The following is a 16460-nucleotide window of genomic DNA, read 5'->3' as shown; positions in this document are numbered from 1 at the left end:
CCTGTCAGAACTTGTGCTCTCTGCTCATAACCTTTGAGAACCCAGGGTCAGTCACCTCCACACCACAATGGGGCACTGGAGGAGCACTTTAGGGGAAGCATGGCTATTAACATGTTAAATTTTTTTTTAGTGTCAACAAGATATAAATCAATGTAACATTTGAATTAATAGATCTATCAGTAAAGGAGTATATTATCTTCTAGGAACAGTACTGAACAGAGGTGTGTCCCACTTTAAGAAACCTGGATGTGTAAAAATCCAAAATGAATGGGCAATTCCTGACATTCCAAAAGGATCGCTTGCTTTACAAAAGGCTTCTCCACAGGGTTTCTTTGACTAGGGAGCCCCTGTGGTGAATGTAATGCATCACTCAATTAAAAGAAAAAAAATATTTAAACCATTTCATAGGGAAATTCCTAATGCATAATGTGACACACCAGCAAATGATAAAGGAATGCAATGTCTTTAAGGAAGAAAAGAAGTCATAAAATACTAAAATTCAAAGCCTTAATGCAGGTCACACAAACTAAAAAATAATGTGAACAAAGATGGGGAAAAGGTAGTCCCTGAGGAAAGACAGAATTACTCTCTAAACTTCACTGCAAACAGTCCAGCTGTGCCCTGCTCCCCTCCCCTTGTAACTTAAAGCATCAATGACTAATTAATCACCTAACAATGACCAATTAATAATAATAATCTACACAATAGGAACACAAAATAACAAAGAGATAAAAAGACTGACAAACCAGAGTGCCAATAGAAATCACTCTGTTTTCTCTGAGATATTCCTGTCCAGGGTATTAAGTGGAAATCAGGGCAGGAATCCAAGAGCTTGTTCATTAGTCAATAGACCATGGGCATTTAGGAAGGTCAGAGTTATAGTGAGGATTTTTTTTCTTGGGTAAAATTTGGTGAGGAGCTCAGAATCTGGGAGTGATAACTTGAGAGTAGTCATGCCACATGGCAGGATGGGCCAGCAGAGGGCTATGAGGTGAGAAACAGAAATGGCACCATGGGAAGCAATAATGTTTCCCCACTCTTAGCTATCATCACCTTAGGACAAAGCTCCTTATGCTCTGGACTAATTATAATTCTAAGGAAAACAACATTCATCCTCCAAATATCTTGTACTGATTACATACTACGTGCAACATATTGCCAGTCTGTATTCTCACCCCAAATTATATAGGCTGTCAGTAAAAGATTATGACTAGATTGAAGATTGTATATTACTAACAACAGGTGGAAGGAAAATGTGCCAAATAGTATAAGTATAGAAATGCCTGTGCTCCCAAGAAAGCTGTACCTTTCCATCAACTAGTCAGCAAAATTAGATTTGGATCAAAGACTCTTCACCTAAGGGCAGAGAAAAGATGTTTGAACAGCACAACTCTTTGGTACATTTTGCCCAACCACTCCTACCTCCTATAAAAAAGGGAGGCAACATGTTAAGAGTGCAAAGAGCACTGAATGGTAGTATAGGGGTCTAGGTTCATTTTCCCTAGTTAAACGGCCAATCAATCAGCAAGAATATATTAATCAGATACAACAGGGCAGGCTCTATGCTAGTTGCTAGGGATACAAATAATGAAACAATACTTAGCTGGCCAAGTAACTTATCCTCTCTGAGTCTGTTTCCTCAGCTGCAAAATAGAAACAGAATAATGCAGTAGAGCAATGGGCTTGCAATGGGTAATGGAATAGAGCACTGGGCTTGGAATAAGGAATACTCACCTTTATGAGTTCAGATCTGGCCTTAGACACTTACTAACTATGTGACCCTAGGAAAATCTTTAGCCCTTATTTGCCTCAGTTTCCTCATATGCAAAATGAGCTGGAGAAGGGAGTGGCAAACCACTTTAGTACCTTTGCCAAGAAAACTCCAAATGGGGTCACAAAGAGTCAGACACAGCTGAAATGACTGAACAATAACCATGAAATGGAAAGTACACTGGCTCTGTAGTTAGAGGACACAACATGCTTACTACCTGTATGACCTTAGGCAGATCACTTAGCAGTTCCTTCCAGCTATGATCCCATAATCTTTACACTACCTATCTCACAGGGTTGTTGTGAGGAAAATATTTTACAAATCTTAAAATTCTGTGTGGATGGTGTTATCGTCATAATTATTTTAAAAATAATATCTTCTTATTTTAAAACCATATTCCCCTAATTCCTCTTCTCCTCCAATGTCTCTCCCCCTCCCCCACCCCAAGAGCTCTAAGGGAAAAAAACTCAAGTTGAACAGTTGCAACCAAAATGTTAATAACCTTTGTTCACATAATCATATCAAGATAAAGTCTGCTGTTGTGAAGAGCATAGCCACTTTGATTTTGTTTAATGCCTCTTTGAACAAGAACATAGAAATGAATTGTTAATAGCCCATGAAACATCTTAGGAACTCTGTGAACTTTCTTACCCTTAACATGTAGTTTGCCTGAAATATTGGAACTACTTCTCATAATTCCAATACTACATATGGCCCTTTAATTTTGCTCCAGGTTGCTAGAGGCTATTTATCTGGGCCCAGTTCAATCTTCCTCTCGTGAGTAAGCCCCACATTCTCATCCCATTAACCTGCAGTGCAGAAAGGAACCTAGAGAGGGTCGGGGTTGGGAAGAGGTGAAGCAATGGCAAGTGTCCTGTTTTGTCAGAATCCAGATTTTATTTTACTTACATGTGCTGGGAAGCATTTGGATAGAGATCTGAGAACTGTGGTGCTGAATCCTCAGGGCCATGGGGTGCAGCATGGCTGATAACCATCATTATGGGCCTATGGGGATACATTCTCTTAGACATTTTGAAGTAATTAATGCTCTCGTTAGTGATTAAGTCTGTGAAGTAGTCCTGAAACATACATTTGACACAAAACAAAAATTACAAAAAGGGTGATATCAAGCACATCACAATCTCCTCCTGACTTCCTCAGAAGAAATTCTGTTAATGAATTATAGTCTAAAGGAAGAAATACAAACAAGCCTCCTGGGGAAATAGCTGCTCTTCCAGAAAAGACACTTGCCACATGGTCAAATTATGTGGAAAATTGCTAGATAAGGACATCCATGTGTGAATGAGTACATAATACACCCTTACTTAGGCAACATACATAATACAAATACAATCATTTTTATCCCCTATGGAGACATACAATTTAGATATCAGAAAAGGAAAAAAAAGGTTGTATTTACTTAAGATAGTTATCAGAATTGGCAACACAAATGTTTCTAGCTATGAAACACCGGATACATATTTCATTCTTGGGTTTCGTTAATGTAATAATTTGACAAGTAATTAATTGCTCCAAGTGCAGGAAACCACCCATATCCACTACTAATTCACATTTACAGAACCTCCCCCCCTGCCCCCCACCAAAAAAAGAACTTTCCTTCCTTTTGAATTAATCTTACATGTCTGGGAGGAACACAATAATCACTATTGCAAAATGGCTGCCAAAATACAGGTATCCAGGGAAAACGCTGTTATATATATTTTTTTAATCAATGGATTTATATTGAAACATCTATGTGCATTTGAATGTGGCTGATTCCTGCTGATCCTGCCCTTTTAACTGCCCAGATAAAGCAGGACAGCTGCCAGGAGCAGAGCTGCAACTTGTTAATATAATGGCTCAACTCAAAACCAGGGTGGCTAATGAAATTCTACAAGGAAGAAAGAGGAAATGAAATCAAAAAGAGAAGGAAGAAAAGGTGGAAACTTAAATTAAACCACCTGCCTCCCTAGGTCAACATGACTGGCCTGGAGGACTCTAGTGTCAGCTTCATTGAGAAAGTGCCTGGGTAATGTTCACAATTTCAAACACTTCCAGGCATGACTAATCACATGTTGTGGGTTCAAGGTTCTGAACAGCTGCAAAAGCAGTGCCTGAGGGGGCAGCATCTGAGTCACATGTCAGCACTGGGACAGGCCAACCAGCTGTGCTCTTCCTCACTCTCTGTCATTCTCATTCCTTCCCTCACCATGGAACAGTCTTATTTGACACAGTAGTCTTTGACATTTAATCTGCTTCAATAATGAGAAAGACATGCTAATTTAATATTTTGGGGGAAATGGTGATTACCTTGTACTCTTCAGAACAACAGGGAGGTAAAGGTTAATAACTTGAGCAATGAACATGAAAAACACTCCCATGGATAATAAATACAAGGGTATAGATTAATGGACTTAGTTCCAGTACTCTCTGAGCCCTAATTGTGTCAGTAGTTAGATGTATCACCTTGGGAAGTCACTTCCCTCTCTCTGGGTCTCAGTTTCCTCAACTGTAAAATGAGGGGCTTGAACTAAGTAATCTCTAAGGTCCTTTCCAGCTCTAAAATTCTATAACTATAAAAAGAACTGAGCATTCAGTTGACATTGTTTCTGGAGGCTCAAGAAATTGTAAAAGCTACAATGTAACAAATTCATCTATATTCAAATAGGTCAATTCTAAAATATGATAAGTGGACCACACCTTCCCATTCTAGTGTATTTTTATTTTCTCTTGAGAGTTAGACTCATTTGGGAGATTCAGATTATTTTTGATATTTGGGGACACAACATAGTAAATTGGAATGGGTGGTGGATTTGATCAGAATATAGATACAAATCATTGCTCTGACACTGTGTAACTTTGGGCAAATTCCTTTTGCGTTCATTTATAAAAGGAGGAGGGGGGACCACGTGACCCACAAGGTCTCTTTTAGCTCTAAATGCTAGATATGGCAATATTTGACAAAAAACCCTCAACAACCTAGTGAGGAAGAAAATGGTCATGACTAGGAGGGGAAAGAGGCTTTAATGGCAAATGTGGTTGAATCCAATTACAATTTTGCAGATTAGGTTCAAATATTTTTTCCTTGATTTTCAAGTGTGATCATTTCACCCTTATATGGGGCAGCAAACTAGGAACCATCATTGCAAAATTGCAGGTCAGATCTTGCATTCAAATATCTGAGCTCAAACACATTTATTGTCACTGATGAGTCATATACTACATCCCTTTTTGGCACCTTGGAAATCCCAGAATTGGCTCGTAGTAACAAATCCTGTGGGATACTTGCAAAGCATAGGTCCTCCTATATGGCACAAGCCAATTGTGGTGAAGAATGAAAACAGGGAGAGTGGATTCCCAGTCCTTGATTGTTTTACATCTCTGTCCCCATTCTGCCACTAGCAAGTTAAAGGACCACAGGCAAGTTAGTTAACCTCTCTGAGCCTCAGTTCACTTATCTTTGAAATGGGGATAATAATACTTTAATTATCTAGGGCTTTAGGGAGGATCAAATGGGATAATGAATGCGATGGGTTTTGTTAACCTTAAAAGTGATCTGTCTGCAAAGTATTATTTTCTTTTATTAATCTCCTTTCCAATTCAGACTTCACAGACAAAATTCCTTGGCAATGAAGAACAGCTCAAGTAAGCTGCTGTTTATACAAAAAAAGTTCTCTACAGAATAAAATGAATAACCATGGAAAAATTAAATGTCAGTACTTTTCCTTATACTTTTATTAAAGATTTATTTCTCCTAATCATAAGGAGAAAAAAAAAAACTTGCAAAACTAGTGTTCCTTGGAGCTTTTCCCTACTTTTATTCCAAAATAATCTTAAAATTACTAAGTTTCACTATAAGGAAAAAAAAATGCAATATAGGTGGGGCAAACTCTTTGAAAATGCTTCTCTCTCTCCCGCCATTAGGAATGAGATAATTGATGTTGTGTCAAAGGGTCTGGAAATTACCTTGGCATAATCAAATCCATGCTTCTCTTTGATGCCATTGCGACAAACAGTGTAATTATAGAAACGAGAATTCTTGATTAATCCAAGCCACTCTCGCCACCCAGGAGGGATGTAGCTGCCATTATATTCATTGAGGTATTTTCCAAAGAAAGCTGTAGTGTAGGGGGATGGGGAGGAATGTTAATTTTCTCACATGGAATTACCAGTCACACAAAGGCAAAGTAATATGAAATTATCATTTTATTAAGAAATGGCAAGAAATTGCAGAGTTCATTTTAACATGACATAGCAAAGTAATATCACAATTGCAAAACTTTATTACTTTGAAAGACTGAGAATGCAACAGTCATTTTCCTATTGGAAAAATGAAGAAAGCACCCAGAGCTAGGCTTCATATTGGTATAATTAAGCTCATAGTTCCCCAACTGAGCTACTACTATTTTAAAGCAGCAAAATTTTACTAGAACTAATTTAAAAGGTGCCTAACTTAAGTTAAAGTAACACACAGCAATTACACTCTGAGAGAAACTTTGACTTCAGTGATATACTTCATGACAGACTTTAAAGTTTCACTCGTTTTCTCCTTCTCTACTCCATGATTCAACAAACATTTATTAAGCTCCTACCATGTATGAGGTACTGTGGGACGAATAAGACAGAGTGTCTTCCATTAATGTCAGTGTGGTATGTTTGTGTACATGGTGGGAGATTACGCATGTAAACAAATACTGAGGGGGGATATTAGGCATGTAAACAAAGACCTGTTCTGGAGGATGGAGAATGGCAACAGAAGATATCTACAAAAATGCTATTAGGGTTCAAAGGAGGGATAGATGACATATAGCTTGGGGGAGGGGATCAGGAAAAGGATTCATGAAAGAGAAGGCCTTTGAGATAATCTTGAAAGATGAGTATGATTTTTCATAAATGGAGATGAGGAGAGCAGGAAACAGTATGAACATGGATAAAGGGACAAGAGAGGAAGTAAACATAAGAAAGTAAGATAAATTGGTTAATAAAAGATAAGTGTGCACTGAGAGACAGCATCATGGAGAAGATAGACTCCCAGAGTCAAGAAGGAATGGGTTCAAGTCCTGCCACTGGCACACACTGGCCATGTGAACCTAGGAAAGTCATTTAATTTCTTAGTGGCAGTGAGGCAGCTAGGTTGTGCAATGGATAGAACACTAGGCCTAGAGTCAGGAAGACCTCAGTTCAAATTTGGCCTCAGATACTTACTAGCTGTGTGACCCTAGCCAAGTCACATAACTTCTGTTTGCCTCAGTTTCTTTAACGGTAAAATGAGAATAAGAATGGCATCTAACTTGCAGCGTTGTTGTGAGGATTAAATGAGATAATATTTGTAAAATGCTTAGCATAGTAGGCATTTTATAAATGCTTATTTCCTTCTTTCCTCCCCTCTTCCCTTACTGTTCTAGGCAACTCTTTATGTGCTTGAGGTGTGGGCCTCCAATGGTAGAGGGAGTATTCTTATCAGTAAATGTTAGATTGAAAATCATACTTTTATTAAAAAAAATCAACATAGCATTCAATACACCAAGGATGTGGTACTAGTCCGCTAACCTAGTTTGAGTGGGACAGTCCATAATCACAACCCTTCAATGTCAGAAGACATAGGCCCTTCAGGGGATACAGTCTTTTATCCACACAGTATCATGAGATACCAAGCAACCAGGGGTCAGAGGTAGAAGCGGTGGGGTCTGGGTTTCAGAAAAATGAGATGTCAATTTGATGTCAATAGGATTTATGGGGCAAACAGAAAACAATTACCAATGTCAGACAAATTTTGAAGAAATCTGTTCTCTAAAAAGGTTTGTGCTCATACAAAGAGGTCATTTATTCTACAAGCATTTATTTAGCCTGGTATTACATACCAGGCACTATAATAATAATAATAATAATAAAAATATGTAATAATATATGTGACATATAATATACAATAACTTATTATATATGTAGTATATCATAATAAATATAGGTAACACATATACAAAAATTAAATAGTCCCTGTCCTCAAAAAGCTTACATTTTAATGTGAGGAGGGTGAGGGAAGAAAACAACACATGCTCAGAAAATTAATACAAAATATTTGGTGTTGGGAAAGGGCATTAAAAATTAGAGAAGTTTCTTATAGAAAGTGAAATTTGGTTTAAGTTTTGAAGGAAGCTACAGATTCTGGTGGGAGTATATACCAGATATGGAGGGCAGTCTGTGTAAGAGCACAGAGACAGAAAAGAAAACTCAGTGTAGAAGGAATAACAAATAGGCCTGTTTGTCTGGAATAGAGTGCATAAAGGGTAGTAATGTACAATAAGCTGGGAGAGACTGGAGCCAGATTGTATAGGGCTTTCAAAGTCACACACAAGGGTTGGTATTTTACCCTGGAAGCAATAGGAAGCCACTGGGGCTTCTTGAGAAGAGTTAGGGGGTTAGAATTGCATTTTTGGAATATCAGCTTGACAGTTGTGTGGAAGATGGTTTAGAGAGGAGAGACACTGGAATGAGGAGACTGATTATGGAGTTACTACAATAGTTCAGATGAGAGATTGTGAGGCCATGAATTTCAGTGGTGACTGTGTGATGGAAAGGGATAGATGTGAGATATTATGGAGGTAAAATTCACAAGACTTGGTGACTGATTGAATATGATGGATGAATGAGAAGGAAGAGGCAAGATAGACTCCTGAGTTTTGAAGGTGGGTGACTGGGAGGATGGTAGTCCCCTTAACAGAATTAAATGAGCTGCAAAGATGGAATTGCTTTGAGGGAAAGATGGGTTCTTCCATGGACATGTTGAGATTTGGTGAGGTGGGACTGAAATTCAGGAAAGAGATCAGCGCTTTATAAATAGATATGGCAGTGGTCTTTGTGGAGACAATAGTAAAGCCAATGAGTGTATAAAAAATACCTAAGAGAAAGAGAATAGGTGTAGAAGATAAGTGGGTCCAAGACAGAGCCCTGAAGTACAGCCATGAATAGGAAGCAGGGGTCAAATGCTGCAGAAGGGCCAAAAGGATGAAGGTGTTCAAAGATACAATTTGATTCACTCAAAAAAGTGAGCATACTGATGTTCTTTCTAGATTTGGTGCATTGTGCCAGCTGCCCGCCTTGTTCTAAGTAAGTTTCAGCTGTGGACAGCTCCCAGCTTTTGCTAGGTCCTCTGCATGGAAAACATCCGTGTCTGAGAAGTGGAATATTAATTTGGCAATCACCTCCACCTTCCAGAATCCCAAGTTTGCAAGGCTTTTCCTGATCTCCCCAGTTAAGTCGTTAACAGTGTCTTCCTTAGGAAATTACTTTGTGTAGGTTTGTGTATACTTTGTATTTACTTACTTAACACACTGTATTCTCTGAATAGAATATAATCTGTTTCATTTTCTCCCCACTGTAGCACAATGCCTAGTGCAGAGTGGAGGCTTAATAAATGTTTTTCAAATTAATCCATGAATTCACTTAATAAATATTTGTTAAATTGTTGGTTGAATTTGACAATCTTGATGAATCTTGGTGGTCTGGTTAAGTATTCTGGTTAATAGACGGTTGCTACAAATAAAATTTATAGACGGGATGTGATCTGGGATCTGTATGATGCAAGTTCTCATACTGAAGAAATTACACTTTTTTGATGTTGTGAATGATTAATCTAATTTACCATAATCCAGATTTCCATGTATTGCTGGCATCAAATCTTGACTGTGATTTTAAGATAAATAGTGTCAAATGAGGGTGATGAAAAAAGGGTAAATAAAACGCTGGATGCATATAATTGTATCCTCACAATAAGACAGGCTCTTGAATCAGATATTGTTCAGTACTTAATTCCCAAATTGCTGAAGGTGACCTTTTATATAAAGGACAGAGTAGCTCTCCCCATCTTCCTGCCCAGCCCCAATACACATGCACTTTATTTCACAAGGAGCACAAGGAGCAAAAGATATTTTTACATTTCATACCAAATGCAGTTTAACTCTGAGACACAAGCAGAAATTTCAGGCCATGTGCAGAAGCAGCTATCAAAGACCTATCTTGTTATATCATCTAAGCTACAGTGCCAGCCACACTAAAAGGGACTTCAGGACAATTCTCTGAGGTGCTTTCTATTCTGCTTTATACCAATTCACAGAAACATATCTCCCAGGGAAGACAGTTCATTCTCTTAAAATGATGATTTAACCATCTAACAGATCTTAATGCAAGGAGATTCTTTTACATTTGGCTGACATTTTCCTTTGGTTAATTCCATCCCATTGCTCTTAGCTATATTCTTGATGTAGCAATGTAAAATAATTCCTCTCCTTCCTTACTGTTTTTTTCCCATTTAGATGCCATAGGCTTTTAAACCAACTCTACTTTAATACCTTAATTATAAAAACCTAGTCTTTTTAGCCCATCACATACAAATTATTCCTTAAGCCCCTTAGTGATCTTTGAACTTTGCCTCTGAACTTCTAGTTTTTCTACATATTTCTATTAATGAAGTATTTTAAAATAATGAACTGTATATTCTGGATATGGTCTCACCAAACATCTATGGAGAGAGACTTTTGCCTCTACATATTACACTGTACCACTATATTTTCAGCCTAAAATCATGTTGGCTTTCTTGAAATAGGACACTGTGGGCTAATTTTTAATAACTACTTGGTACTTTTTAACATTACAGTTTCCTTGGCTGATCACTGAAATTGATTATCTGCATTTCTAGTTATTTTTCTACAGAATGCATTGGGTGTGTAAATTTTCCTTGAGGATGAATTTCATTTTCCCATCTATACTACCAAGATTTCTAGGTATATTTTAGAAATGGTCTACTTTACTTGGTATTAGAAATTCACCCTAATTTATTACCTGAAAATTTCATTAGTATGTTATTTTTTCACCCTTCCATATCATCTTTTCTTCTGGTATGTTATTACATGATTCCCTTAAAAAAGAGGATGCAAGATGATAGATGGGGTGGTAGAGATGCAGTGGAGAGGTGATTATATTATTATTGTGCTGGAACAGTTGTTCATGAATCAGCTGTGGGACTAGTTAAGTCACTTGACCTCAAGGAATCTCTGGTTCTTCACATGTTAAATGATGGGTTTGGAATAGATTGGTTCTAAGATGCCTTAGATCTTTAATTGTACTTATCCCTGCTGGTGGCAGGGCCAGGATTGGAACTCAGGTATCTTCACTTCACTTACTAAGATATAGAATTCTCTTGTAAAAAAGTACCCCAAACTCTTCTGTCATAAAGTTAGACATATTAATATTTTCCTTCTATTGAAAAATCTAAGCATTTTTAAAGTTTTGTTATCCAAGAACAATTTGTAAACATTCATGGTATTACTAAACCAACCACAAATCTTGGCTCAATAAATCATCTTATACAGTGGCAGATAGGACATTGTATTAATATAATTAATTTTCTCTAATTCCTCTGGATATTTCCCAAGTGAGCCTAGTTAATAATTTGCTTCTTGGTCTTTGTTCTTATACAATTTTAATGTTTCATTATGCCCTCTGCTAGATGTATATTTGTATGTGTTATACTTCTCTATTAATTTGGGCAATATATTTAATTTTAACTCCAATTTGCAAAATAATACATTCATTTTTTTAAAAAATAAATCTGCTCAACAATGACTTTTTCTAAACTCAGGTTTCTCAGGAATAAATAACAATTGCTGGTTCAATACATGGTCACTAAATCTTTTAATTCCTAAGATGCTCATCACTCAGATCTGCTGATTTGTGTATTTTCAAATGGGTTTCTGATAGATAAATATTATTTCCTCAGATAGTTCACTATTTCCTAATTGTTTTTTTTCAGTAAAGATGGATTTTGACAAAGTGGATCTAAATTGCTGCCATTTTAGAGTCTTTAAATTTTAATTCCACTTTTATTTATTAATGTAATTTTCCCCAACTGCATATTATACCTTTATTTCTTTATTGCTGCTTTTCCAACTATTTGGAAAACTATTCTCCTTAAAGGATATCTTTTATTTTAGAAGAAAGATCCCACTTTTTTGTTGTCTGGCATAGCATCATGATCACTCTGGGGACCTTTATTGCTTACCTCATCTAAACAGAGTACCTTAAAGTGGGACCAAAGGCATGAATCTCCAGAAGGCACTATCAGTCAGAGAAGGCTGTTTCGGGTCTACCCAAGGATAGGCTTGTCTGAATCCAAATCTGTGTGTTTGGGCAAGAGCACTAAATTCTTCTAATGATCGTTTGACAAAATCCAGTCATTCAAACTACAGTTTGATTCAATCCCTTGTTCATTTGCTAAACATTTACTTTTCAAGCAGCACCTCCTATGTTCAAGACAACAGAATTATAAAGATGAAAAATAACACAATCTGACCTCAAGGGTCTTGCAATCTACCTGGGGATGTATATGTGCACAAGGAAGTATAATACAGGGTAGAATGTATTAGGAGCCTCCTATCATCCCTAAGATCAGATATAAATCCCACTGTATGTTATTTAAAGCTCTTAACTATCTGGCTTATTCCTACTTTTCTGATATCCTTACACATTACTCCTCTTTCGACTCTCTACAATTTGTACATCCTAACTTGCTTGTTGATCCTCTCCCAAGATTCTCCATTTCCTGTGTCTTTCTTTGCCTTTGTACTGGCTGTCCTTCATGCCTGGAATGATCTCTCTGACTCTTTTAGAGAATTCCCAACTTCCTTCAAAACATACATCAAGTATATCTTCTAATAATAACATTTAAGTGGCCCTTTAAGGTTTACTAAGAACTTTATATATCTATCACATTTGTTCCTCACACTACCTCTGTAAGGTAGGTGCTATGATTATCCTCATTTTACAGATAATGCAACTGGGGCTAAGAGAGGTCAAATGACTTACCCAGGAATACTCAACCGTCTGAAGCAGGATTCCAACTCAAGTCTTCTTTAGTACAAGTCCAGTATTCTATACAACTGACCAAGCTGCATCTGCAGGATACCTTTCCACATTCCCTACAGCTATTAGTGCCTTCCCTCTCCAAACCAATTGTATTGATTTTGTAAATATTCTATGTATACTTATATAGGTATATGAGTGTGTATGTATATAGGTAATCTACCCCATTAGAATGTAAGCTCCTTGAGGGCAGGGGCAGTTTCACTTTTGTCTTCATATTTCCATTGCTTGGCACAGTGCCTGAGCACACAGAAGGAACTTAAAGAATACAATTGATTCATTAGTTGATTGTAGCAAAGGAGAGACTGACAAAGTGCTCCAGCAAAATTTGAGGAAGAACTCACTTTCAGTTGAGAGAAATTAGGAATGTTTATATATACACATACATATATATCTTTTAAAACTCTTTCCCTCCTCATCTTCACCTCCTGGCTTCCCTGGGTGTCTTCAAGTCTCAGTTAAAGTCCTACCTTCTGCAAAAAAATATTTCCCTGTCCTTTTAATCTTAATGTCTTTCCTTGAGGATTATCTCTAATCTATGCTGTATATAGTACATAGATAGTTGCTTGCATTTTTCTCCTCAGTTAGGTTTTGATGTTCTTGAGAACAGGGACTGTTTTTGCCTTTCTTTATAACCTCAGCACTCAGCACAGTGCCTGGAATGTAGTAGGTGCTTAATAAAAGCTTGTTGACTTGACTTAACAAACTATAAATTTAATATGCAACTTTTAAAAAAATAAATTTTACAAAGAAAACTTGCTAAGATAGTACCTGGGGCTAAGCTTTTAAAGACATCAATAGGTGGAAATAAAGGGCATGTGTTCTAGGCATAGGGGGGCAGCCTTACAATTTGCCCTAAATGAATTCTCAAAGATTCTCAAAGGAAGGATCCTATCTTATTTAATCTTCAAGTCAAAAGGCCCAAAGGCCCAAAGGCCCAAATTTTTTCAATCAAGTGTTAGTGAGATATGGATGGGAAGGGTCTACATAGATCAAAGACACTATCTGTCTCTGCATGTCTGAATGGGTAGAGGAGCGATGATGGGCATGCAGCTGAAGAAGAAAGCTGGCATAAAGTAACTTTTCAAAAGGATCAGCTGGCATGTGAAACATGAATCATCACTGGCTGCAAATATTTTCTTCACTTCTGAACTTCCCCTGCTCTATTACTATAATTAGAATGTTCTCAACTCACCACAACTACTCTAGTAAGTAAGATGCCATCTACCAGCTCAGGTCCCTTTCTGTTCATCTTCTTGACCCTTCTTATCTTGGGAATTTCATGTAAGTTGAGGTACAGATTTTCCCTAATGGATGCCAATATTTAAGCCTCATCTACCCTGATGGCATGTGTCACGTCTGGGCAAAAGCTGTTTCACAAATATTTCTGGTTTCAGATGCCTATGGTAGCCATAGGAGGATGGGGACTCAAACAATAGACAATGATTCTGGATTGCATGGGAAGGTATCAGAATCATCAGGGCCTTACCTGTGGGCTATGTCTATGCTACCAAAGGCCATATTATAAGCTTGTTACACAGTTAAAAGGTACTGATCTAACTGTATGCTTTCCATCAAGAGATATAAAACTGGGTGCCTAGATGCAGGGCTAGGTGGTTAAAGATCTGCTTTTGACTCTGTCATTGAGCAGGTCACCATTTTTGAAAGTTCCCCTTCAGCTATAAATGTGAAAAGAAAGCTTGCCGTCTACTAATTCCTCCGGGATGTTTGATGGATTTGCAAATTGCATTTGAGTCCTTGGATAAAAGGTGCCATAAATTTAAAATCACTAATATGAGCAAATATACTTAGGATAAGACTCTAGGTGTAACCTTCCCTCTCTCCTATTATGGAAATAATCACTTTATTAATGTTCTTGGGATTCATTTCCATTTTGAACATATATCTAATAATAACTGTCAATGACAACTCTAGCATCATGATAATCAACATCATTGCCCATAAATATAACCTATTAAGTGCTGACAGATTACATGGTCCAGGATCCCATGGGGAAAGATCCACAAAAGATACCTTCCTAGGATATTCTTTTACATTCATCTATCATTAAAGGGGAGAGTGCTATAAGAAGGGAGAGGATTGTATTATAATCGTCTTTAGATGATTCGATTTTATTCAATTCAACGATGTTTATTTTATGACCCGAATGCACCAGGCAACATACTAGGTTATAAGAATATAAAGAAAAACTTAAATGGTTCCATCCTTTAAGAAGCTTACATTCTGGGGGTAGGGAGATACAACACATACACGTGAGTAAATATAAGCTATGGACAAAATAATGTCATTTCACGAGGCAGAGAGAGTTAACAGCTGAAGGGATCAGGAAAACAGAAAATAGCTAATGGAAAATTAAACAATTTCCATTACACACTGAGTCCCAAAGGCCACTGTCACTTACCTGTTCTGTATCCGGTGTTGTTGAGATACACAGCAAATGTGCGTGGTTCATGCATTGCCTGCCAGGAAGGGGAGGAACAGTTCTCATTGTTGGTGTACACATTGTGGTTGTGGACATACTTCCCTGTGAGCATAGAGGACCGAGAGGGGCAGCACATAGGGGTGGTAACAAAGGCATTAATAAAAGTGGCTCCCCCACGCTCCATGATTTTTCTTGTTTTATTCATCACTTGCAAAGATCCTGAAAGACATAAAAGAATCCAGGGTTGGTGAGCACAGACATCTTAAAACCCATTTGTGGGTTAATGGTTCTTTCCCCTGATTCATTAATTCTTTCCCTGGTTTGAATGAGTCTATAATTTGATCAGCCTTTATTTCTAGCACAAAATTAAACATTTCATATCCTGCCATCTGAGGTATTTTGCACAGTAATAAGCACATTTCAGCCTTTCTCCTCCTTAGTCACAAAGGAAAAATGCAGGGTAATCTGATAATTAAAGCTAGAATTTTTGATATGGAGCAGATTCGAAAGCCAGCAGTCCTTTGAAGATTACTTTCCAACAATAGAATAGCCAAGCACCAAAGAGCCCCTCTCCCAAAACACAAGCAAAATATTGTTGTTCTCAGGATTACAAGTCATAGGCCATATTAGCTTTTTGAGAAAATAAAAATGTTTTCTTTAATTAAAAAAATGAATCCTCACACCAAAATCACCTCCACTGAAATGACAAAACTGTTTTTTAATTAAACTGGAGCTTTTCTCCAAGTTATATAGCAGAGAAGCTACCAATTTAGGTTTTAACAAGTCCAGATGTGGTGAAAGAAAGTCCTTGGGTGAAAGAAAATGATTCTGCTATATGCAGAGCATCCCAATTGGAGAATTGAGAGAGAAATTTTAAAAAAAAGGTACATTTTATGTATTGGGGGGTGGAGAGAGGCAGTAAAGGAGAAAAGCAGGGAGCTGTATCTTTACTACTCTGCCCAGCCAAACACTATACTGACCCTCAGCCAAATGCTGCAGAAACGCCCAGGCTATATGTCAATAGTCTTTTCAGAATGTGTCAAGAAATGACATGGAGAACTGATGCCAAGGGAGTGGCACTTGAATCTTGAAGCCTCAGATTTCTAACAGGTCCCACTCCTCTCCAACAATGGGAGAAGAAGCCTATGCAGCTTTTTTTTGACAATTAGGAACTTTTTATGCAAAACATTGCCAATTCAAGAAATATGAAAGACTACCCACTGAAAAATCAGAAGGCAAAAGTATCAATGTTAATCAATCAATAATGTAAGTCAACTTTACACATCTATCTATCTATCTATCTATCTATCTATCTATCTATCTATCTATCTA

General features: G+C 37.4%; 1 protein-coding gene across 6 annotated transcripts in view; it reads right to left on the bottom strand.

The window, feature by feature from the left end:
- Positions 1-16460, bottom strand: part of LOC114053873 (extracellular sulfatase Sulf-1) — a 287381-nt gene that overhangs the window by 67567 nt on the left and 203354 nt on the right. For all 6 annotated transcript variants that reach the window (XM_027876980.1, XM_027876979.1, XM_027876977.1 and 3 more), the window contains exons 5-7: positions 15108-15347; positions 5738-5889; positions 2681-2850 (exon numbers count right to left, since the gene is read on the bottom strand). In XM_027876980.1, the coding sequence (XP_027732781.1) occupies positions 2681-2850; positions 5738-5889; positions 15108-15347 (562 nt within the window). The remainder of the gene's footprint in view (positions 1-2680; positions 2851-5737; positions 5890-15107; positions 15348-16460) is intronic.

This window comes from Vombatus ursinus, unplaced genomic scaffold (genome assembly GCF_900497805.2).
Source record: "Vombatus ursinus unplaced genomic scaffold, bare-nosed wombat genome assembly UNPS02014812.1, whole genome shotgun sequence".
In the NCBI taxonomy this organism is placed as follows: Eukaryota; Metazoa; Chordata; class Mammalia; order Diprotodontia; family Vombatidae; genus Vombatus; species Vombatus ursinus.
Note: the sequence above shows the minus strand (reverse complement) of the source record. Positions and strands in the feature narration are given on the sequence as shown.